The following is a 24,303-nucleotide window of genomic DNA, read 5'->3' as shown; positions in this document are numbered from 1 at the left end:
TTAAGTGAAGTGGTCGCTATGTGAAACCTTGACTGTGCTTACAATCTTACTTCAGCTTCACTTTGCTTTACAGTCTTCATAACTGTCATAATTTAAAACAGTCATTGTCTGCCTCTCCTTCCAATTAGCAACTGCTGCGTATGCATATTGTGCAAATAAACATATATTTGTGGCATTGCAACCTGTCGGTTCGCAAGAATTGCGAACAAGAGAGTTCACAGTACTTGTGAGCAAGCTACTCCTATAAATACTGTGTTTCCCCAAAAATAAGACCCTGTCTTATATTTTTGAACCCTGAAATAAGTGCTTGGCCTTATTTTTGGGGAGGTCTTATTATTTTGGGGCGTGTGGATCAAGATCGGGCTCCTCTTGCTGTCTTACCTGATTTCCAGCTCTGCTTTTAAATATTTTCAGGGAGGCCTTATTTTCGGGGAGGGCTTATTTTCGGAGGGAGGCTTATTTTAGAGCATGTGCTTATTATCAGGGGATGTCTTATTTTCGGGGAAACAGGGTAACAATTGTTGCATAACATCCAGCCATAATGAACCTTGCACTGTCCCATATAATCCAGATCTATTTCTTTTACATGATGAGTAGCAATTCATTCCAAAATAGGTGTAATTGGCAGGGAGCTTTATTCTTTATAGGCAGCCCTTGTTTATGGACCAGAATTGGTCATTAAGTGAATTTGCCAAGAATACAAATTTTGTTCGTGTGACCACAAGGATGCTGCAATGGACGTAAGTGTGAAAAATGATCATAAGTCACTTTTTTCAGAGCTGTTGTAACTTTGAAAGGTTGTAAGTCAAGGGCTAACTGTATAGGAACTCATCCTGGCTAGGGGGACAATAGCAGGTAACACAACATAGGGACTTTGGAATTTGATTTTTGGAATTTGACAACTTCTGCAAAATGTTATCTTTGCCTCTTAGCTGCTATTCAAGAGCAAAAATCTGGAGTACGATGCTTGTCTTGCCTCTTCTGGGTCCAAAATTATTTTTCGGTCCAACCCTTCTCTACTCACCCCTCCCATACAGGTAACCAGGGTGGGATTCAGTGGTTTCCGGCCTCCGGAGGGCCTCCGGAGCCCGGGGGGGCTCTTTTCGCTCTCCCGAAGGCTCGAGGAAGGCCTCCAGAGCCTGGGGAGGGCAAAAACACCCCTCCACCATGGTGCACGAGGCCAAGTAGGCCACACCCACCATGGTCACGCCCACCCAGCAACGGGGCAGAGAAACATTTGCTAAAATATTTGAATCCCACCCCTGCCCTGAGGTAACAGTTTAACTGCCCTAATTTAAGATGCTCAAATTTGCATCGGATTATTGCCTCTGCTCGTAAGACTTACCAGGAAAAAGTGGGCTTGACCTGCCGTGAACTGAACTCTCGCCTCGGTGTCAAGTTCAAATGCTGCTAAACGGCTTTGAGAATCTACCACGATCCCACGACAAAGGAAACTGCGAGACAAAAAAAAAGTGATCAAACTCATTTTCCCAGTATGTCTTTCCACACACACATCCTTTGTGGTTTAATATAGATCCCTTATGAGCTTTGAATGAGTTGAGTGACAGCAAGGAGATGCTTCTGAAGGATATCCCAGGGCCTCGTTTCCGATCGTTTAAGGTCACGATCTGTATTTGCAAAAACAGCAGTTCCAGACAGTGTAATCCATCCATCGTTGATATAAACACTGTCCAGTTGTTTGAATAGATTGTCGGAGGTCAGGATGTGCGTGCTATTTTCATCTCACACATGTCTTGTTCTGAGGATGTGGACTTTTGGCTGGATTGCTGCCTCGGATATTTACAAGGCCGGGAATCTAAACAGCACATAAACTGCGGTATAAAGGCTGATTTAATTACAGGTAGTCCTTGATTTACAAACAGTTCATTTAGTGACCGTTCAAAGTTACAACGGCACTGAAAAAAAATCTGGAGTTCGATGCATGTCTTGTCTTTTCTGGGCCTTGTGACTTATGAAAAAAGTGACCTACGGCAGTTTTTCATACTTACGACTGTTGCAGCTTCCCATGATTTACATTTGGATGCTTGGCAATTGATTCATATTTGTGAGTGTTGTGATTCCTTTTTTTTTTTTTTTAATTTGATTTATATGCCGCCCTTCTCCGGAGACTCAGGGCGGCTTACAATGCGCTAAGCAATAGCCTTCATACTTTTGTATATTTATACAAAGTCAGCTTATTGCCCCCACAAACTGGGTCCTCAATTTACCTACCTTAGAAAGGTTGGAAGGCTGAGTCAACCTTGAGCCTTGGAGAGATTTGAACCAGCAGTAATTGCAGACAGCTGTGTTAATAACAGGGTGCTTAGACCACTGTACTATCAAGGCTCTTTTGTGACCTTCTGACAAACAAAGTCAATGGGGAAGCTGGATTCACTTAACAATGGTTACTAATTTAAGAACTGCAGTGATTCACTTAACAGATGTGGTAATAAAAGTCGTAAAATGGGTCAAAGCTCACTTACCAAATGTCTCACTTAGCAACATAAATTCTGGGCTCACCTGTGGTCGTAAATTGAGGATTACCTGTACTCAATCTTCTAGGCATGGATGGTTTGTAAAGCCATAAATGATTTCACCAAAAGGTGTCAGAGGTTAGTTGTTTTTCTTCTTCTTTTCGCCTGCTACCCTACACTTTCCCTTCCCCCTTTCTTTGTAGTTCTGTATTTTACACAGGTAGTCCTCAACTTACGACCACAATTGAGCCCCAAAATTTATGTTGCTAAGTGAGACATTTGTTACGTGAGTCTTGTCCCATTTTACAATCTTTCTTGCCACAGTTGTCAAGTGAATCACTGTACTTGGTGAGTTAGAAACCCAGTTGTTAAGTGAATCCGGCTTCCCTATTGACTTTGCTGGTCAAAAGGTCGCAAAAAAGGATCATGTGACCCTGGGACACTGCAACCGTCATAAATATGAGTCAGTTGCCAAGGGTCTGAATTTTGATCACATCACCATGGGACTGCTGTGACAGTCATAAGTGTGAAAAACAGTCATAAGTCACTTTTTTTCAATGATGTTGTACTTTAGAATAGATGCTAAACGAACTATTCTAATTTGAGGGCTACCTGTGTTTTAATAAAACTAATATTTGAAACCAAAATAGTATAAATGACAACTGTGAAAATTCTACCTGAGGTCAGGTTGGAGAATCAAAATGGATGAAGTTTAAATGATTACAGGTAGTCCTCCACTTATGACCACACTGGAGCTCAACATTTCCGTGGCTAATTTTTTGTACACCGAAAGCGTATGCACCAAAACAAATTCCTTGTGTGTCCAATCACACTTGGCCAATAAATAATTCTATTCTATTCTATTCTATTCTATTCTATTCTATTCTATTCTATTCTATTCTATTCTATCTAAGCCTTTCTTGCCACATTTATTAAAGAATCACTGCAATTGTTAAGTTAGTGACACGGTTGTTAAGTGAATCCAGCTTCCCCATTGACTTTGCTGGTCAAAAGGTCACAAAAAGGGATCACGTGGTCCCAGGACACTGCAACCGTCATAAATATGAGTCAGTTGCCAAGCGTCTGAATTTTGATCACGTCACCTTGAGGATGCTGCAATGGTCATAAGTGTGAAAACAGTCATAAGTCACTTTTTTCAATGGTGTTGTAACTTCAAATGGACACTAAACAAACAGTTGTAAGTTGAGGACTATTCCCATGGTCATGAAACAAATGGTTACAAGTTGACCTACATTCTAAGTTTAGGAAGTTTGACTGAAAATCTGGAGTATCAGTAAAAGGAAAGACAAGAAAAGATGATTAAGTCCACAATCTCCCCTCATCTCCTTATTTGGAGACATACCTGTATTTGCAGGTGTATATCGTAAGAGTGCCCAGCCGAGGAACCTTCTGTTGTGTGCTCACAGATACCTCGATAGTCTGTGGAGTATCTTCATTGGCATACTCCATCAGAAGCACATATTTCCCTGGCTGGGGTACAGGAATTACCAGCTGTACTTCCACCTGTTGAAAAGGAAAAAGCAGAAAGGTTGAGTGTACCTTCAAACAGATTCTTCATAAAATCTCATATAAGCCGTTTCTTGGCATAAGATTTTTCCTTGAGTGTCTATGGAGATTCTAAAGTGTTGTAAAGTTAAGCACTGATAGAGAGGCACAATTTTGTTGCACCAAGAACCTTTCACTACCCATTTGCAAAGGGTCTCTGGGAACCATGTCCCAACTAAAGTGGACACAGCCAGGACAAAGCTAAATCTAATTTAGTGCAAAGATACTGAATATGAATGTTTAGAATAGAATAGAATAACAGACTTGGAAGGGACCTTGGAGGTCTTCTAGTCCAACCCCCTGCTTAGACAGAAAACCCTGCACCACTTCAGACAAATGGTTATCCAACATCTTCTTAAAAACTTCCAATGTTGAAGCATTCACAATTTCTGGAAGCAAGTTGTTCCACTGATTAATTGTTCTAACAAGCAGGAAATTTCTCCTTAGTTCTAAGTTGCTTCTCTCCTTGATTAGTTTCCACCCATCCATTGCTTCTTATCCTGCCCTCAGGTGCTTTGGAGAATAGCTTGACTCCCTCTTCTTTGTGGCAACCCCTGAGATATTGGAAGACTGCTATCATGTCTCCCCTAGACCTTCTTTTCATTAAATTAGACATACCCAGTTCCTGCAACCGTTCTTCATATGTTTTATCCTGCAGTCCCCTAATCATCTTTGTTGCTCTTCTCTGCACTCTTTCTAGAGTCTCCACATTGTTTTACATCATGGCGACCAAAACTGGATGCAGTATTGTAAGTGTGGCCTTACCAAGGCATTATAAAGTAGCACTTCATGTGATGTTGATTCTAACCCTCTATTAATGCAGCCTAGAACTGTGTTGGCTTTTTTGGCAGCTGCTGCACACTATTTAAATGGTATCTCATTCATTTAATAATGTTGGCTTTCTAACATCTTAAAAATGTCTGTATGAAGGTTGATTTTGAAGGCCTCAGGAGTCCTACTTTTTTACATAGAAGGTTTAACTGAAGATTTTACATGATAATGGAATTACTTACCTGAGTGCCACTACACTGCACCAATTTGGGGAAGGTAGGAAAGATCTGCTCTACAGGACAAGGACTTGGTAAATTGTTGTCCAACTTGCACAAAGCATCTTTGCCTGACACAAATGAGAACTGCTCCACAGGCAAGTACTTATATAGGAAGCAACTGGAAAGAATAGAAAAAAAGTTTTTAGCCCTCATGTTCAAATACCAGCCAAATGAGTACAAAAAAAATCACTACTGGCAGAATTATCTCCAGTGCAATATCAACATTTTATTTAGGTGGCATATGCCACCAGAAAGATTAGCAAAGATGTTTAAGGATAATTCAGCCAAATGTTGGAAATGTTTGCATTTGCCGGGATCATAGGTGGTGGTCAAGTTTAGAAGCAAAAAATTATTGGTCTAGAATACAGAAATGGTTGGGAGAAATATTACATAAATCTATAGAATTAAAACCAGAGGGGTTTTTTTTTAATTGAGTATTCTCCCAGAGAGATATAGTAAAGAAGATGTGTATTTAACTATACATATAATAACAGCAGCAAGAATTGTATTTGCACAAAATTGGAAGACAAAAAAAATACCATCAGAAGGTGAAGTAATAAAAAAGATTTTAGACTGTGTAGAAATGAATAGATTAACTCTAAGAATAAGAGATAAAGGGGAATCAGTGTATTTCAAGACATGGGGAAGATTTTACATATGGTTAGAAAAGAAATATGAAGATAAGAGGATAGATAAATGATTCAGATCATAGAAAGTTAAACGAGGGAGAGAATAAAAAAGAAATAGAAACCCAAATAAATGAAAAAGGGGGATAAGGGGGAGAAAAGAAAGAAGATAATAAGTATAAATGTACAATTATGATGATAATACTGATAGATAGAATAAATCCGAAAAGAAATTGAAAGAAAGTATATACTATTAGAATATAGGAGTTGCTTGGATACCAAACAAGGAGAATATTCCACAGCAAAGAAGATAGAAAGGAGAGAGGAGTAGAGAGTAGAAAGAGGAGAGAGAGGGAGAGGAATGGAAGAAAGGGAAAAGCAGAGGAAGGAAGGGTAGGGGAGAGAAGGAGAGAAGGTGAGAAGGGGAAAAAGAAAAGAGGAGTGGGGGAAAGGAAGGGGAAGTAGGATGAGGTAGGAGAGGAGGAAGGAGAAAGTAGGAGAGGAGTATGTATCTTGTATGTATGTATATATGCAGGGGTGGGCTTCAGAAATTTTAGCAAGGGGTTCTCTGCCAGGTTGCTGGGTAGGCATAGCCATGCTGGGCGTGGCCTAGTCAGGCTCTTGCACCATGGTGGAGGGGGCGTTTTTGCCCTCCCCGGGCTCCGGAGGCTTTCCTTGAGCCTCAGGGAGGACGAAAATGGCCTCCCCAGGCTCCTGAGGCCCTCTAGAGACCAGAAACGGGCCTGTTTCCAGCCTTCCCAAACTTCCGGTAGGCCCGTTTTTCGCCCTCCCTGAGCCTCCACGTGTGCCCTGTACTTACCTGCATCCAAAACAGGCCACGTGAGGACTCCTGGGAGGGGCAGGGGGACGGGGCAGGGCCAGCCAGAAGTGGGATTTGGGGTTCTCTGAACTGCACAGAATCTTAGCTAGAGGTTCTCCTGAACCCCTGTGAGCCCCCAGCAGCCCATCCCTGTATGTATGTATGTATGTATGTATGTATGTATGTATGTATGTATGTATGTATGTATGTATGATATATACACACAGTATATGAGCCAGTTTGATCTAGTAGTTAAGGCACCAGGACAGAAACCAGGAGACTGTGACTTCTAGTCCCATCTTAACCATTAAAGCTAGCTGGGTGACGTTGGAACAATCACCAGGAGATAGTGAGTTCTAGTCCCACTTTAGGTATGTAAGGTGGCTGGGTGGCTTTGAACCAAACACCAGGAGACTGTGAGTTCTAGTCCCGTTTTAGGCATGCAAGCTAGCTGGGTGACTTCAGGCCAGTCACTCTCTCTCAGCCCAACCCTCCTCACAAGGTTGTTGTGGGGAAAATAGCAGGAAGAAGTTGAATCGGATATGTTTGCCACCTTGAGTTATTTGTGAAAACAATAAAGGCGTGATACGAATAATCATTATTTTTTTTTTCAGCAAATCTTTTTTTAAACACTGAGAAGAACGTTGCCGTGGGGAAATCAACTGATAGAGAATGCTTGTCAGCAGTAGGCAGGCCAAAATCAACAATGGATGTGGCCAGAGCATTATGTGGCCAAAAACTCTGTCCTGGTTTCTCATTTTTTCCCCCTCCATTCCCTTTTCTGTCTTCTCTCTCTGACACCGCTCTTATCTCTCTTGCTCTTCCTAGCACCATTTCTCTGTCTCTTTCCCTATATGGCAAGCCATCTCTGCATTTAGAGAGAGAGGAAGCAATCAGACAGGACTTACAAAAAAAACGGATCAAGAGGTTGACATTTCCCATCACAGATCAAGAAGAAACTTTTCATACATCCTTTCAAGTTTGTCTTTAAAATGCCAGAAGCAAAATAATAATAATAATAATAATAATAAAGGAAGGGACAGATATAATAGGATTCACGCTAGTTCTCCCGCCTCCCTAAATTTAGAAGGCTACTTGGGAAAAAATAAATCTTTTATAGGCCCAAAGTAAAACCCAGAATTCATTCAATATTCACTTTGTACTTCTAAACAGAGTTAACCCATCAGCTCACAGGATTTAAAAAGTGTATATAATCAGTGGTGGGTTTCAAATTTTTTTACTACTGGTTCTGTGGGTGTGGCTTGGTGGGCGTGGCTTGGTGGGCATGGCAGGGAAGGATACTGTAAAATCTCCATTCCCACCCCACTCCGGGGGAAGGTTACTGCAAAATCCCCATTTCCTCCTGATCAGCTGGGGCTTGGGAAGCAGAGAATAGATGGGGGCGGGGCCAGTCAGAATTTTTACTACCGGTTGTCAGAACTACTCAAAATTTCCACTACCGGTTCTCCAGAACTGGTGAGAACCTGCTGAAACCCACCTCTGTATATAATACTTTAGTCAGTGGTGAATTTCAAATTTTTTTTACAACCAGTTCTATCGGCGTAACTTGGTGGGCGTGGTGTGGCTTGGTGGGTGTGGCTTGGTGGGCGTGGCAGGGGAAGGATACTGCAAAATCCCCATTCTCACCCCATTCTGGGGCCAGCCAGAGGTGGTATTTGCCGGGTCTCCAAACTACTCAAAATTTCTACTACGGTTCTCTAGAACCTGTCAGAACCTGCTGAATTTCATCCCTGACTTCAGTCCTTCTGAGTATTATTTAAATCCTGGCCAAATTCCTAGTCAAATAAAATCTGTAGAAATATTTTGAAGAGAAAAATTGCCCAAAACGGACAGCAGCACTTAGCTGACCTTGGTTTAGTTCATCCGTCCAGACCTGACTTTACTTCAATGTTTTATTTTTTTGATTGTTATTATTTTACTTGGCTCTCTAGAAAATCCCGTGGCTTCAGACTAGACTGAGAAACTGAAAGAACACCAGGAGAAGACAAGGCAAATGAGTTCCACAAGGTTGTTGTAGAAAACTACAACGGAACATCCACGAAAATCCTAGCCAGTGAATCTGGCTTAAAAGGGGCTTGCCCTTTCGTTTAATCTTAGGTTATTATACTCATCTTAGTGTCTTACTTGCCAATAATAGACCTAAACTTTTGTTGTAAGATGGCTGATTTGATTCATTTTTTAATATGTTTTATGGGCTGGTCATTGACTATTACAAAGAAAAAATATAATTACTAAGAGACCAATCAGCTTTCACTATAGGGAGATCTCGATTTACAACTGCAATCTGCATCAAAATTTCTGTTGTTAAGCGAGGTGATTGTGATCCACCCAATTTTACAACCCTTGTTAAGGGAATCGTGAGGTGATTAAGCAATCCAGCTTCCCCCCCCCCTCCATTCAGAAGCCAGTTGGGAAGGTCGCACATGGGGATCACATTACCCCAGGATGCTGCAACCATTGTCCCTTGGGAGTTGGGCGGCATAGAAATGCGACAAAATAAATAAATAAAATAAATTGTAAATCCATGCCAGTTACCAAATGCCTGAATTTTGATCACTTGACAGTATGGAATTGCAGATGCTGAGACAGTTATAAGGGCAAGGACCAGTTTCCCACTGCTGTCGTAATTTTGACCAGTCAGTAAACAAATGGCTGTAAATTGAGGATTACCTGTTCTTACTTTCTGGCATTCCTAACAAGAGTAGACACACATATGCATTACCTTCCACTTGCATAGGTTGTGTAGGTGCAGCAACTAAAGACACTACCGTGTTTCCCTGAAAATAAGACCCTGTCTTATATTTTTTTGAGCCCTGAAATAAGCGCTTGGCCTTATTGCCATGCGCTCAAAAGCCCGATTGGGCTTATTATCAGGGGATGTCTTATTTTGGGGGAACTATGATATTATGTCTATGGAGACCCAGGAGAACAAACCTATCAGGACTAGATTCAGCAGTCCATCTGCATTTGAAAAACAAAGGCCACTCTTTTGAAGACAGCAAAGGCCACATTTTCGACAGAGAGGACTGCTGGTTTGAAAGAGGAGTCAAAGAGGCCATCTATGTCAAAACTGAACAGCCGTCTCTCAACAGAGGGGGAGGGATACGACATCATCTGTCTCCAGTCTACAACACAGTCCTTTCAAGCAGTTCCAAGAAGGCTCCATACCCATTTGCAGCACTCAGGTGAACCTGATGACTCAGATAAACCTCCAGGTGGCCTCAACGACTCTCTAAAAAATGCAAACAACCAGCTGTCTGCAAGGAGTATAAATCCATCCATCCTCCACTATTCAATCAGAACTGAAGAAGCTTCTTGGATAAGAAGTGAAATGTCAAAGGAAAAAACAAAGTCATAAATTCAACAAGGAAGAATAGAAGATAGAATAACAGAGATGGAAGGGACCTTGGAGGTCTTCTAGTCCAACCTCCTGCTTAGGCAGGAAACCTACACCACAATATTTGAATAAATCAAATATTTCTCCAAAAACCAACTGTTCCCGCCTAAAGAGCTACAGAGAATCTAGTACCGTCACTTAATGAAGAATAATCCATGTTTAGAAACAGATAGTAATTTTCCCTATATTAAACAACATGATAGGAATTATTTTATCTTCTTTTCCTAGGAACAGATCACAAATTACTGAAAGGGATTTATTTACAGGTGGTAACTCACAACCACAATTGAGCCCAAAATTGCTAAGCGAGACAATTGTGAAGTGAATTCTGCCTCATTTTACGACCTTTTCTTTGCCATGGTTGTTAAGTGAATCACTGTATTTGTTAAGTTAATAACATGGTCGCAATAGGGGATCCCATGACCCAGAGACACTGCAACCGTCATAAATATGAGTCCAGTTGCCTTTCGAAAAAGCGCCTTTGGGACTGTTATATTACTTTTTTCAATTAAAGCAAGCAATGGATGGCTCAGCTAACCCAATAAAAAAATGCCCACTTCCCAAATGCGCTGTAGGTCAAATGCAATGCAAGATATGACAAAAAATAAAAATAAAAATGGAAGACTTACTTTTGACCCACATGTTCAGGAGCTGGGCTATAGGTACAAGGATCCGATACTTTATATTGCAATATAGGAGCTTCGTAATAAGAGCTGGGAAGCAGAACCAGATAATCCTAGAAGGAAGAATGGAAATATGAGACCCAGATTCCTTTTGCCTCCATCCTGCCTGTAGGGAGAAAAGGAAGACCAGACTTACAAGGAGGACATCTTCAGCTTCAATGATCAGGGACCAAACATGGGGACTTAACACAAATGGTTCTCCAAAGCTGTGGTGAGGAACAGTGACAAATGTCGGCTCTTGGGTTGGCCCAAATACAATCTGCTTAGTCTGTTCAGTACCTGCAATTAGGAAAAGATATACATTTGACTTTCCGTTGGATTAGAAAACGTGCAAATTATTTGCCTTGGGCTGGAAAATGGAGAACCAGCTCCAATGCTACTCTATGAACGGGTTAACAGCTGTATCAGGGTTTCTCAACCTGGGCCATTTTAAGATGGGTGGACTTCAACTCCCAGAATTCCACAGCCAGCAAGTCCACCCATCTTAAAGTGACCCACGTTGAGAAACACTTAGAATAGAAGAAGAATAACAGCACTGGAAGGGACCTTGGAGGTCTTCTAGTCCGACTTCCTGCTTAGGCAGAAAACCCTACACCACTTCAGACAAATGGTTATCCAATATCTTCTTAAAAACTTCCAGTGTTGGAGCATTCACAACCTCTGGAGGCAAATTGTTCCATTGGTTAATTGTTCTAACAGTCAGGAAATTTCTCCTTAGTTCTAAGTTGCTTCTCTCCTTGATTAGTTTCCACCCACTGCTTCTTGTTCTACCCTCAGGTGCTTTGGAGAATAGCTTAACTACTCCATTCTTCTTTCATAGCACTTAGCTATGCTATATTCCATAGGCATGCTGGTCTTGATGCATTACTCTCACAGGATTCCATCATGATATCATTAGTGCTAACCTGATTGGCAGATCATCTAGTTGAAGAAAAGCAAGTGAAAAAAAATAATAATACTAGACAACAGCATGTTCTGAATAAGTTCCCTAGTCAAGGGCTCTTGGTTCTCTTCATTCACCAGTAGCAACAATGCTTATATACAGTATATCACTATCTAATCGTTCATCTCTCTCTATCTCTCTCTCTCTCTCTCTCTCTATCTATCTATCTATCTATCTATCTATCGGATACAGTAATGATAGATAGATAGATAGATAGATAGATAGATAGATAGAAAGATAGATAGATAGATAGATAGATACTGTATCCGATAGATAGATAGATAGATAGATAGATAGATAGATAGATAGATAGATAGATAGATAGATAGATACTGTATCCGATAGATAGATAGATAGAGAACCAGTAGTAAAAAACCGGTTCTCTGGAAGGTTCCAAAGCTCGCGTGCTACAGCTGATTTCCCCCCCACCCCCGCTGTTCTATTTACCTTCCCAAGCCTCCTTTTGGTGTGTACTATGCACGCACACGCACAGCGTGCATTTGGTGTACATTGCGCATGCGCAGCCAGTGAACCAGTGGCAAACCGGTTCAGATTTCACCACTGGGTAGATGGGCGATTGAAGACGATACAGTCACTTAACCTTACAGTCACTTAACATTGGTAAGGTCAAGTGACTGTATCCTCTCTGATCTCCCATCTACCTATCTACCCATCTCTGTCCTTTTGGCCATCCCATCTTGACCCTTACCTCGTTTTCGTGGCTGAGAAGCGGTGATTTTGCCCAGTACCGTCGTGCTTCCTGAATTGATGTATCTCAAGATGACATGAAAGAGGTAGAGCTCTCCTTCTCGTACGTGGATTGTGATTTTGACTTTGTTCTGCAAAGGTAAGAAACAGCCACGCATCACTGCAAGTCTGCTCCCTGCTCTGCCTTTCTATCTCTCGGCCTTTCTAGTCTCCCTGCCCTTCTCAATCGCCACTGCTCTAAAAGGAGGGGATCAAAAATCTACGGTTTCGAAGGGAAGGGAGAAATGGCTGTTTTGTAGGAAAAACACAAAATCTGGCTCGGTGGAGGTGGGAAGACGTTCGTCTAGAAGTGAAAAACAGCACTTACAGTTGCCATACATATTAAACTTTCTTTCCTGAAGGACTGAGACCCTCCCTTTGGCAGGCCCCTGGTTGGTGTTGAAGAAGACGAGGCAGAAGAGGTCAGGGGACTTCACACTACCATGGGCTGGTGGGAGAGAAAGGGGAGAGAAGCACAGCACACCTTAAGTCACCTCCACCGTCACCTACCACCAGCCAACCAGATTAAGCAAAGAGCTCCCAGGATCCTCCTACGCCCCAAAGCAGCATGCCAAAGCAGTGAGACAGAATTAAGGCAGCCCCGTTCACCTCTTAAGAGAAATACTGCATCCAGTTTTGGTGGCCACAATGTAAAAAAGATGTGGAGGCTCTAGAAAGAGTGCAGAGAAGAGCAGCAAAGATGATTAGGGGACTGGAGGCTAAAACATATAAAGAATGGTTGCTGGAATTGGGTACGTCTAGTTTGATGAAAAGAAGGACTAGGGATGACATGATAGCAGCATTCCAGCATTTGAGGGGCTGCCATAAAGAAGATAGGGTCAACCTGTTCTGCAAAGCACCTGAAGGCATGACAAGAAGCAATGAATGGAAACTACTGTATTTTTCGGAGTATAAGACACACCAGAGTATAAGACGCACCTTAGTTTTTGGGGAGGAAAATAGGGGGGGAAATTCTGCCTACCAGGTATTCATTGGGCTAGCGTCCTTAGCCTGGTCAGTTTCAGCACATTAATTCACTTGCTGGTTTTGAGGATGGGGCTGGTTGGGGCTAAAAACCAGCTTCTAAAGCACAGCTGATCATGGGAGGGAGCAGTAATTAGAAAAGCAGGCAAAGCACAGAAGATCGCTTTGCTTGCGTTGGGGCTGAAAAACAGCTTCAAAAGCACAGCTGATCATCGGAGGGAGCTCCAGTGACTAAAGCAGGCAAAGTGCGGAAGGGGTAAGAGAAGGCAGCAGCTGTTCCAGGTAGCCATTTTGGGCACCGCACGTCGCATTTTCAGCCTCCAAATGCGTCACGTTTTCGGGCAGCGATCCGCAGCGATGTACTTTGGCGATCCCCGCAGCCTTGAAGGGCTCTCAAACGGAGTGTTTGGAGGCTGAAAATGCAACGCATGGAGCCCAAAAACACAAGGCATTGTCGCTGACAATCTCTGCAGCCAGGAAGGGGACGTGTTTTTATGGCTATATCCATGTTGCTTGTATCTTTACAACTTATATTGTTTTTATTGTTTCCTAGTATGATTTGATTGCTTATTAGTATCCTATGACTATAACTAAGTGTTGTATCTTATGATTCTTGACGAATATATTTCATTTTTTCTTATGTACACTGAGAGCATATGCACCAAAGACAAATTCCTTGTGTGTCCAATCACACTTGGCCAATAAAGAATTCTATTCTATTCTATCCATTTTAAGCAGAGAAAAACTTTATTTTAAGACACCTCTCTACTGAACAAAATTTAAAGTAAAATGGCCAGTGAACTACATATAGGTATAAGTACATATAGGTCTTCCACTTATGACCATAATTGAGCCCAAAATTTCCATTGCTACGCAAGACAGTTGTTAAGTGAGTTTTACTAGCTTTCTTGCCACAGTTCTTAAGTGAATCACAGCAGTTGTTAAGCTAGTAGCAATAGCAATAGCTCTTAGACTTATATACTGCTTCATGCTTCACAGCCCTCTCTAAGCGGTTTACAGAGTCAGCCTCTTGCCCCCAACAATCTGGGTCCTCATTTTACCCACATCGGAAGAATGGAAGGCTGAGTCAACCTTGAGCCGGTGAGGTTCAATCTGCTGAACTGCAGCTAGCAGTCAGCTGAAGTAGCCTGCAGTACTGCCCTCTAACCACTGCGCCACCTCGGCTCTTAGTAGTTAAGTAAATCTGGCTTCCCCATTGATTTGCTTATCCAAAGGTCGCAAAAGCGGGGGATCATATGACCCTGGGACACTGCAACAGTCATAAATATGAGTCGGTTGCCAAGCATCTGAATTTTGATCATGTGACCACGGGGATGCTGCAACGGTCATTAAGTGTAAAAACTGGTCATAAGTCACTTTGTTCAGTGTGTTGTAATTTTGAATGGTGACCAGACAGTAGGACGACCTGTATACTGCACAATTATACACACACTCGACAACCTCAGCAGACTTCAGAAGAGAAACGCAACTCCAGAAAACAAATTCATCAGATGTTCTCAATCAGGGGTGAAATGCTCCCGGTTCAGACCAGATTGCCCAATTCAGTAGAGATGGCACCGGGTAGTTCGGAGAACCGGTAGCAAAAATCCCTGCACCCCCATGCCCAGCTGCGCCGCGCGATCATCAGAGGCTTTTTTAAAAAAACTTTTAAAAGCATTTTTTCTAAAACCTCTTCGGCTGAAGAGGTTGTAAAAAAAATGCTTTTAAAAGGCTCTGACAATCCCAACTGAATTGCCTGATCGTCAGAGGCTTTTTTTTTCTTTTAAAAGCAAAAAAAAAAAAAATGCTTTTAAAAGAAAACAAAAGCCTCTGACAATCAGGCAACTCAACTGGGCTCATCAGAGCCTTTTAAAAACATTTTTATTTTTGCTTTTAAAAGAAAAAAAGAGGTTGTAGAAAAAATGCTTTTTTTAAAAGTAAAAAAAAAAAAGTTGGCCACGCCCACCCAGTCACATTACCCCCCCACCAAGCCGCTCCCACAGAACCGGTCGTAACCAATTTTACATTTCACCACTGTTCTCAATGCCTAGTCATTCAACCTTGCAAAAGAAATAAAGAATTCAAAGCATGAAAGCAATCTTCAGCAGATGAAAAGCAGCCAAAGCTGCCATGGAAAGTGAAGGATTTCCTTTTCTTTGAGGAACAGGGGGATGTTATAAACAAAGAGCAGGGAAAGAGGATGTGGTGGGGGTGAACTGCCCCTTAGGAGATCTGTTTGGGTTCTCTTTCTAAAATAAACCCTGTTGATTTCTGGCACACTTCCGTCCTAGGCACGGTCTCCTAAGGGAAGTTATCCAGCTGTCCTTGTCCTAACTCTAAGTGATCATCTTGAAATGGGACAACTTAGTGCGGCCAACAAGCCATGGTCAACTTGTCATGGCCAACTTGCAGCCGGACATCTCTCTGTGGCCAACTCACTGTGGGACAACTCACTGTGGAACAATTCAACAATTCAATTTAAGTATTTAAAGTAATTAAAATTTCACCATTTCTTTGATAAAGCAATTACCAAGGTAATCACCACCATTATCTTAGCAATTACTTTAAAGCAATTTAAATGAATTAATTTAAATTTAAATAATTTAAATGTGTTTAAATCAATTTAAATCGTTTAAATTAAATTTAAATAATTTATAAAGTAATTGCCAAGATTAAAGTAATTAAAATTCCAACATTTCTTCGATAATAGTGTAACTCTTATCCTGCAGCCAGTTGTCCCAACGGAAAGTTAAAGTAAAGATATTTTTTTATAAAAGTTTTTTATTTTATTTTTTAAACAAACAAACAAACAAATTGGAAAGCAGAGAAAATCCCTTTAGAGGGAGAAGTAATTAAGAAAATATTGGAATGTGCAGAAATGAATAGATTAACATTGGTAATTAAAGAAAAGGAAGAATCGGAGAATTTTAAAGTATGGGGCAATTATATCAATGGTTAGAGAAGAGATATATATATAAAAATTTAGATAATTGATGAATTAATATAAACGTAAGATATTTGGAAAGAATAATGTAACAATTTAAATGAAAATATAAAGGTATGATAGAAATAAGATATGAAAATGATGGAGAAGGGAGTAGGAGACACAAAATATGCACTCAGATGAAACACTGAATGATTAAGGATGTATTGTTTGTATGTTTGTTTGTTTAAAAGTAAAGATAATTCAAAGTAAGTTACTTTAACTTGGCGTGGTCAACTTGTCATGGCCAACTTGCAGTGGGAGAATTTTCTGTGGCCAATTCTCTGCGGGACAATTCAACAATTCAATTTACTGTACGTATTTAAAGTAATTCACAATTTATTTTCATTTTTGTCATTCACATTTCATTTTGTCCCTCCTTTTACATCCTTTCTTTAATGAGTCTATTCCACCATTTCTTCGATATTAGTGTAACTCTTGTCCCGCAGTGTTGTCTGTGGCCAGTTGTCCTGCAGAGGGTTGGCCACAGTGAAATGTCTGTGGCAAGCTGGCTGTGGCGAGTTGGTCACGGCATGTTGGCCGCACTGAGTTGTCCTAGACCAGGGGTGTCAATCTCAAGGCCTGCGGGCCGCATCTGGCCCACGGGGTGCTTAGATTCGGCCCGTGGGGCTGCCCTGGAAACAGTGAAGGACTGGCCCGCGGGGCCTCTGCCACTGAAAATGGAGCTCAGGAAGGGCGCATTTTCGCTGACAGTGGGTTGCAGGAGGCCGTCACAGCTGAAAATGGAGCTCGGGAGCCTGTTTTCGCTGCCAGAGTGCACAGGCTACCACAGGCGCCTCCAACATGAGTGACGTTGAGCTGGCCATGTTCACCCTGGCCATGCCCACCCCAGCCCCCCGAGGTCGAACACAACCCTGATGCGGCCCTCAATGAAATCAAATTTGATACCCCTGTCCTAGACCCTCCCCAGTAAGCAACAATAAGAAGCAACTATCTAATTTGGGCTCAGTTTACCTTGAGGTTTTTGGAAAACTTCTGAGACTTTTTTTTAAACGGTTTTTATTAAATAAACATTAAAAACCTTGGACACAGTGAGTCATTTTGAAAGTCACATCAAACACAAGCAGTCCTGACCACAATTGAGCCCAAAATTTCTGCTGCTAAGCGAGACAGTTGTTAAGTGAATTTTGCCCCATTTTACAACCTCTCTCGCTATACATGAATCACCACAGTTGTTAAGTTAGTAAAAAGGTTGTTAAATGAATCTGGCTTCCCCCTTGATTTTGCTGCAGTGGTGGGTTTCAAAATTCTTTACTACCGGTTCTGTGGGCGTGGCTTGGTAGGCGTGGCATGGCTTGGTGGGTGTGGCTTGGTGGGCATGGCAAGGGAAGGATACTGTAAAATCTCCATTCCCTCCCCAATCCAGGGGAAGGTTACTGCAAAATCCCCATTTCCTCCTGATCAGCTGTGACTTGGGAGGCAGCGAATAAATGGGGGCGGGGCCAGTCAGAATTTTTACTACCGGTTCTCTGAACTACTCAAAATTTCCGCTACCAGTTCTCCAGAACTGGTCAGAACCTGCTGAAACCCACCTTTTGCTGATCAGAAGTTTGTAAAAGGGGATCCCATGACCCTGGGACATTGCAACCATCATAAATTGGAGTCATTTGCTAAGCGTCCAAATTTTAATTGCATGACCATGGGGATGCAGCAAGGGTCAGAAGTGTGAGAAACTTTTTTTTCAGCGATATTGTAACTACGAAAGTCACTAAGTGAACTGTTGTAAATCGAAGACTACCTGTATTTTAAGTTTTCAGCAAATAAAGCACTTCTGTACGACAGCCATGAAAATCCTACATAAATTACTTTAAATTATTTTCTCTCGTTGATAGCCCATATGGTTTAGAGATGTTGAACATTGCAGCAAACAATAGGGTGAGCTGTAATTACATATAACAGTTAACCCATGCCTTTTGTCTTTCGGGATATATATAGGTAGTCCTCTACTTACAGCGGTTCAGTTAGTGACCATTCAAAGTTACAAGGGCACTGGAAAAAGGGACTTACTTAGGACCCTTTTTCACAGCTATAAACGTCCCCATGATCACGTGATCAAAACTCATATTTTTGACCGTTGCTGTGTCCCAGTGTCACCTGATCCCCTTTTGCGACCTTCTCACAAGCCGTGTCAGTGGGGAGAAGCCAGTTTCATTTAACAACCCGGGTTACTAACTTATCAACTGCGGCGATTCGCTTAACGACACCGTGGGAAAAGAAAGTCGTAAAATGGGGCCAAACTCCCTTAAGAAATGTTTCACTCAACAATACAAATTTTGGTGCTCAGTTGTGGTCGTTAAGTCGAGAACTACCTGTACGGAAGTGCTTTGCGTATCTCAAATTTTAATGTTGGAAACTCTCGTTCAAGTACCTGGATGGGGGACATTTGTGCATATCCCCTCCAGCTGAAATTCTCAAATTCCAGAGGACTGTAGCCAAAGCGAACCGGCCTTCCATCCATGGTGGTTCCCTCTTCCAGCTCATATTTCAGGTGGTGAAGGTCAGGGATATAATAGCCTTTTGCAGGACTGCAGATAAAGAGGAAGGAATATATTAAACAACATACTTTTCTGTATCACAAAGCAGACAAATGCTACATACGGTATGCTTAGGATCAATTCAATCATTGCCATTTTCGCCTCCCCCGCAGAATACCCCCAAATCAGGGCTGAAATTCAAAATGCTTCCCTACCGGTTCTGTGGGCGTGGCTTGGTGGGCGTGGCAGGTGAAGGATACTGCAAAATCCCCATTCCCACCCCACTCTGGGGCCAGGCAGAGATGGTATTTGCCGGTTCTCCAAACTACTCAAAATTTCCGCTACCTGTTCTCCAGAACCTGTCAGAACCTGCTGGATTTCACCCCTGTCCCAAATCTATAGGTAGTTTTCAACTTTCAACAGTTCGTTTAGTGACCGTTCAAAGTTACAGCGGCACTGAAAAAAATGTGATTAGGACCGTTTTTAACAGTTACGACCAGTGCAGGGGTGGGTTCTACTTACCTTTACTACCGGTTCGCATTGTGCCCGCACGCATGCGCTGATCACTTCTGATGACGTCCGGGTCAATGGGCGGAGCCTCCCGCTGGTTTTACTACCAGTTCTTGCGAACCGGTCCAAACCGGGGACAACCCACTACTGGACCAGTGGTGGTATTCAGCCGGTTCAGACCGGTTCAACTGAACCGGTAGTGGCAACCTGTCCTGGCGCTATGCCATCCTATTTAACCACATTTTCTAAGCCACGCACATGCATGCCTACATGCTCACATTTTTGGTGCGCAGAGAACTGGTGGTGAAAATATGTGAAACCCACCTCCGGTTACAACCTTTCCAGCATCCCTGTGATCATGTGATCAAAATTCAAATCCTCAGCCAACTGACTCATATTTATGACGGTTGCAGTGTCCCAGTCATCACATCAGTGGTGGGTTGCCCCCGGTTCGCACCGGTTCTATAGAACCGTTAGTAAAACCGGCGGGAGGCCCCGCCCACTGACCCTGACATCATGAAAACACTTCTGTGCATGCGCAGAAGAGCGCGTGCGCGGCCCTGTTGCGAACCGGTAGTAAAGGTAAGTAGAACCCACTCCTGGGTCACATGATCCTCTTTTGTGACCTTCTGACAAGCAAAGTCAATGGGGAAGCCAGATTTGCTTAACGACCCCGTTACTAACTTAACAACTGCAGGGATTCACTTAATGACGGTGACAAGAAAGGGCGTATAATGGAGCAAAACTCAATTATCAATTGTCTCGCTTGCCAACAAAAATTTGGGGCTCAATTGTGGTCCTAAGCTGAGGACTATCTGTATTTGCATTCTTATCAAGAAAAAATATTATTAAAATTAAAATAACAAAAATGCATACCGGTAGTCCTCGACAGTTCTTTTAGGGACTCTTCAAATTGACAATGGCACTGAAAAAAGGGAGTTGTGACCCTTTTTCACACTTACGACCATTGCAGCATTCCTGGGCACACGTGAACTGATTCATATTTACGACGGTTGCAGTGTCCCAGGCTGATCATGTGATCATCAGCCTTCTGACAAGCCATGTCAATGGGAAAACCAGATTTACTTAACAACCATTTAGCTAACCCAACAACTGCAGTGATTCACTTAACCACTGTGGCAAGAAAGGTCGTAAAATGGGGCCTAACTCACTTAACAAATGTCTCACTTAGCTACAGAAATTTTGCTCTCAATTGCAGTACTACCTGTACTTAAAACCTTTTCATTCTGCCTATTATCTTTAGGACCGTGTTCTTAGTGGCTCATTCACACTATCACACATATAAAATAGTAAAATAAAAATAAAATAATAATGGACTCGAAATTCAAAAGAGTTAGAAATCTACCACCCTACAATAAATCCATTGCAACTGCTTCTTACTCAGAGCATGCAGGTCCCCTGATATTGTGCCTGCACTGACAAGATCCCGTCGTCTCCTCACACAAAGGACCAACTGATCCCCCGATGTCACAATGGCATCCTGCAAGAAGACACACATGATTACTTTCCACCAGGGTGGATAAAAATCAATGATTTTTTAAAAAAAATAAAAAAAAATCAATTTTTTTTTATTTAAATCGGATTTTTTTTTATTTAAATCAGATTTTTTTGATTTTTATCGAATTTATTTTAATAAAAAAACTTTTGGGGTAAAAATCCATCGTAAGATAGTTTTCTATTTAAGATACATAAATAATTTAGTTTATTCAGCATGAAATGGAGCTTAGTTATGTAGCATGAGGCTGTATATTCTGCAACACTGGGACTATCGGTGAGTCAACAGTGGGCCAAAGGAGTAGCAGAGATGACAGTTGCTCTTATTTTTAAAGATAAATGATTTTTAAATCACTTTATGATTTAAATCGAGTTGATTTAAATCAAGCCTTTTTACTAGTGATTTAAATCATGATTTAAATTGTGATTTAAATCAACTCGATTTAAATCAAATCCACCCTGCTTTCCACTGCTGACAATTGGTCCCAAGTAGCAAACAACAAGATGTGGCTTGAAAGGGAATAGAAGCAGTTTGTACATCTATTTTTATTCCATTATATCAATGTTCACGTTGACTTCCAGCCTGGTTGGGAATTGTTTCTACCACTGTCCAGTTCTAAACAACAATACCGGATACTCTGCTTGTTATCACTTGCTGATTTATAAGGTTTTCCAGCTATGCTTGTAGATTAGCCATTCACACCATCCAAGGATATGTTATTAGATACCTTGGATGGTGTGATGCTGCTGATTAGATATCTAATCAGCAGCAACAGGAAAAAATTTTTTCCTCCTTGGGAGATTTTTATGCCAGTTTCATCTATTGCTTAAGGCACCAGGCTAGAAACTGGGAGACTGTGAGTTCTAGTCCTGTCTTAAGCAGGAAAGCCTGCTGGTGATTTTGGATCAATCACCAAGAGACTGGGAGTTCTAGTCCTGTTTTAGAGATGAATGTTAGCTGGGTGGCTTTGAGCCAATCATTAGGAGATTGGGAGTTCTAGTTCTGCCTTAGTCTTGAAAGATGGCTGGGTGACTTTGGGCCAATCACTAGGAGATTGGGAATTCTAATCCTGCTCTAGGCATGAAAGCCAGCTGGGTATCCTTGGGCCAGTACCCAACTCTGAGGCCAACCATCTCAGAGTGTTTGTTGCTGCAGGGAAAAAAGGAGGAGAAAGGAGTATTAGGTATGTTCACCTAACACCTTGAGTTATTTATAAAAATAATAAGCATGAGATATAAATTGAATGAATGAATGGATTAATTAATTAATTAATTAATGAACAATAAGTCACCCTGGTACACAACATACTCTTAATACCGGAATGGGACAACTCACCATGGCCAAACCACCATGAGGCAATTTGCCGCAGGACAACTCGCCACAGGACAATTGTACACGGGAAAACTCAATGCGATAAATGTTACCTGCCACCATTGCTTCAACATAGGTAGGTAAAATGAGGACCCAGTTTGTGGGGACAATAAGCTGACTTTGTATAAAAAAGAGCACCGCTTGGGGGGGCCCGAAAGCCCTACTAAGCAGGTATATACAAAAATATGAAGACTATTGCTTAAAGCATTGTAAGCCGCCAGGGTGGAAAAAAAGCAATGATTTTTTTTAAAAAATCAAAAAAATCAGATTTTTTTTATTTAAATCGGATTTTTTTGATTTTTATCGAATTTGTTTTAATAAAAAACTTTTGGGGTAAAAATCTATCGTAAGATAGTTTTCTATTTAAGATACATAAATAATTTAGTTTATTCAGCATGAAATGGAGCTCAGTTATGTAACATGAGGCTGTATATTCTGCAACACTGGGACTATGTGAGTCAACAGTGGGTCAAAGGAGTAGCAGAGATGACAGTTGCTCTTTAAAAATTATGATTTAAATCGAGTTGATTTAAATCAAGCCTTTTTACTAGTGATTTAAATCATGATTTAAATTGTGATTTAAATCAACTTGATTTAAATCAAATCCACCCTGTAAGCCACCCTGAGTCTCCGGAGAAGGGTGGCATATAAATCGAACCAATAAATAAACAAACAAACAAACAAACAAACAAACAAACAAACAAACAAACAAACAAATAAATATCATTTCCATTTTTGAGGAAATGGGGAAAAAAATGAAAATAATGACGAAGAAACCCATCTTAAAGCTGGCAAGTTAGAGAAACATTGGATCCTCAGACGCTTTAAATGCCTCCTTTCCAATTTAGGATTCTCCTCAATTCTGGTCTGAGGAACCCACAGCTTATTGTCTTCCTCCAATTACTGATTTAAGAACATTTATAAAAGGTAGAAAACGATGTACCTTTACAGCCGAAGTAATTACCGCTCTCCAGATTGAAGTATCCCTCCCGACAAGTAGAACACTTTTGGCCGCAAATGTTTGGCTTGCAGAAACAGTGTCCGTCACTCTAAGAGATAGACAGACAGACAGATTGATTGATTGATTGATAGATAGATTGATAGATAGGTTGATTGACTGATTGCATATGGACTATGACCACACCACATTTTAAAGATGGAAAAAATGCAAGACAAAATGAGGGCAATGAGATCTATTCATAATTAAATACCAGTATATTAAAAGTAAAATTGTATCGTATTCTGGTACGCATAAGGAAGCCACAGGAAAGATGTTAACGATCTATTTTTCCATGGTGAAAGAAACCAGGACAAGAAATAATGGATAAAAGTTGCAGTTGCTTAGGTTTCATTTAAATCAGGGGATGCCAAACTCAAGGCCTATGGGCCAATTTGGCCTGCAGGGTGCTTGGATCTGGCCCACAGGACTGCCCTGGAAACAGCAAAGGACCAGCTCTCTGCTAGCAAAAACAGAGTTTGGGTAGGCTGTACGCGGCCCGTCCGGTCTTCATTTTCGGATGCAGTCTCTGCCAGCGAAAACGGAGGTTGGGGAGGCCGAACTCCATTTTCGCTAGCAGGAGGGCTGCAGGAGGCTGTTGCGGCCAAAAACAGAGCTCTGGCAAGTGACGTCGAACTGGCTACGCCCCCCTGGCCATGCCCCTCCCTGCCCCCCCTCCCCGAGGTCAAACACAACCCTTATGCGGCCCTCCATGAAATCGAGTTTGACACCCCTGATTTAAATACAAAGGCAACCTCCCTAATAGCAATATCTGTTCAACGGTGGACCTACCGAGGCTGTGGGTTTTCCATCACTGAAGGTTTTCAAGAAGATGAGACAGCCAAGATCTCATGGATGGTTTAACTGGTATTCCTGCACATGTTGTGACCTAAGCTTCCTGAGTCATTCAAACACATGAGTAGTCCCAAAAAACTCTTTTATTGCAACAGCTGTGAATTACGTTTATTCACAGCTGAATTCCAATTAGTTGCAAAAAGTCCTTTGGGAGAAGTCCTTCGGGATAATCACCAACCTTTATCTCCCTTGACACTCTGCCAAAGACCTACTTGGCAAAGCCACATGGAGTCCAGAATCAAACAGAGATGCTGACTGGGAACAGA

The 24,303-nt window shown here is 41.6% G+C and overlaps 1 protein-coding gene across 2 annotated transcripts in view; it reads right to left on the bottom strand.

Annotated features, from left to right (window-relative positions):
* LAMA5 (laminin subunit alpha 5) overlaps window positions 1-24,303 on the bottom strand; it is a 236,639-nt gene that overhangs the window by 91,328 nt on the left and 121,008 nt on the right. For both annotated transcript variants that reach the window (XM_087889038.1, XM_087889037.1), the window contains exons 20-28: window positions 23,129-23,234; window positions 20,700-20,799; window positions 18,683-18,839; window positions 12,289-12,418; window positions 10,773-10,915; window positions 10,583-10,689; window positions 5,054-5,207; window positions 3,838-3,998; window positions 1,346-1,454 (exon numbers count right to left, since the gene is read on the bottom strand). In XM_087889038.1, the coding sequence (XP_087745164.1) occupies window positions 1,346-1,454; window positions 3,838-3,998; window positions 5,054-5,207; window positions 10,583-10,689; window positions 10,773-10,915; window positions 12,289-12,418; window positions 18,683-18,839; window positions 20,700-20,799; window positions 23,129-23,234 (1,167 nt within the window). The remainder of the gene's footprint in view (window positions 1-1,345; window positions 1,455-3,837; window positions 3,999-5,053; window positions 5,208-10,582; window positions 10,690-10,772; window positions 10,916-12,288; window positions 12,419-18,682; window positions 18,840-20,699; window positions 20,800-23,128; window positions 23,235-24,303) is intronic.

Source organism: Pantherophis guttatus, chromosome 3 (genome assembly GCF_059756535.1).
Source record: "Pantherophis guttatus breed Tessera chromosome 3, ASM5975653v1, whole genome shotgun sequence".
Lineage (NCBI taxonomy): Eukaryota > Metazoa > Chordata > Lepidosauria > Squamata > Colubridae > Pantherophis > Pantherophis guttatus.
The sequence above is the reverse complement of the archived record's forward strand: the minus strand, read 5'-3'. Positions and strand labels throughout refer to the sequence as shown.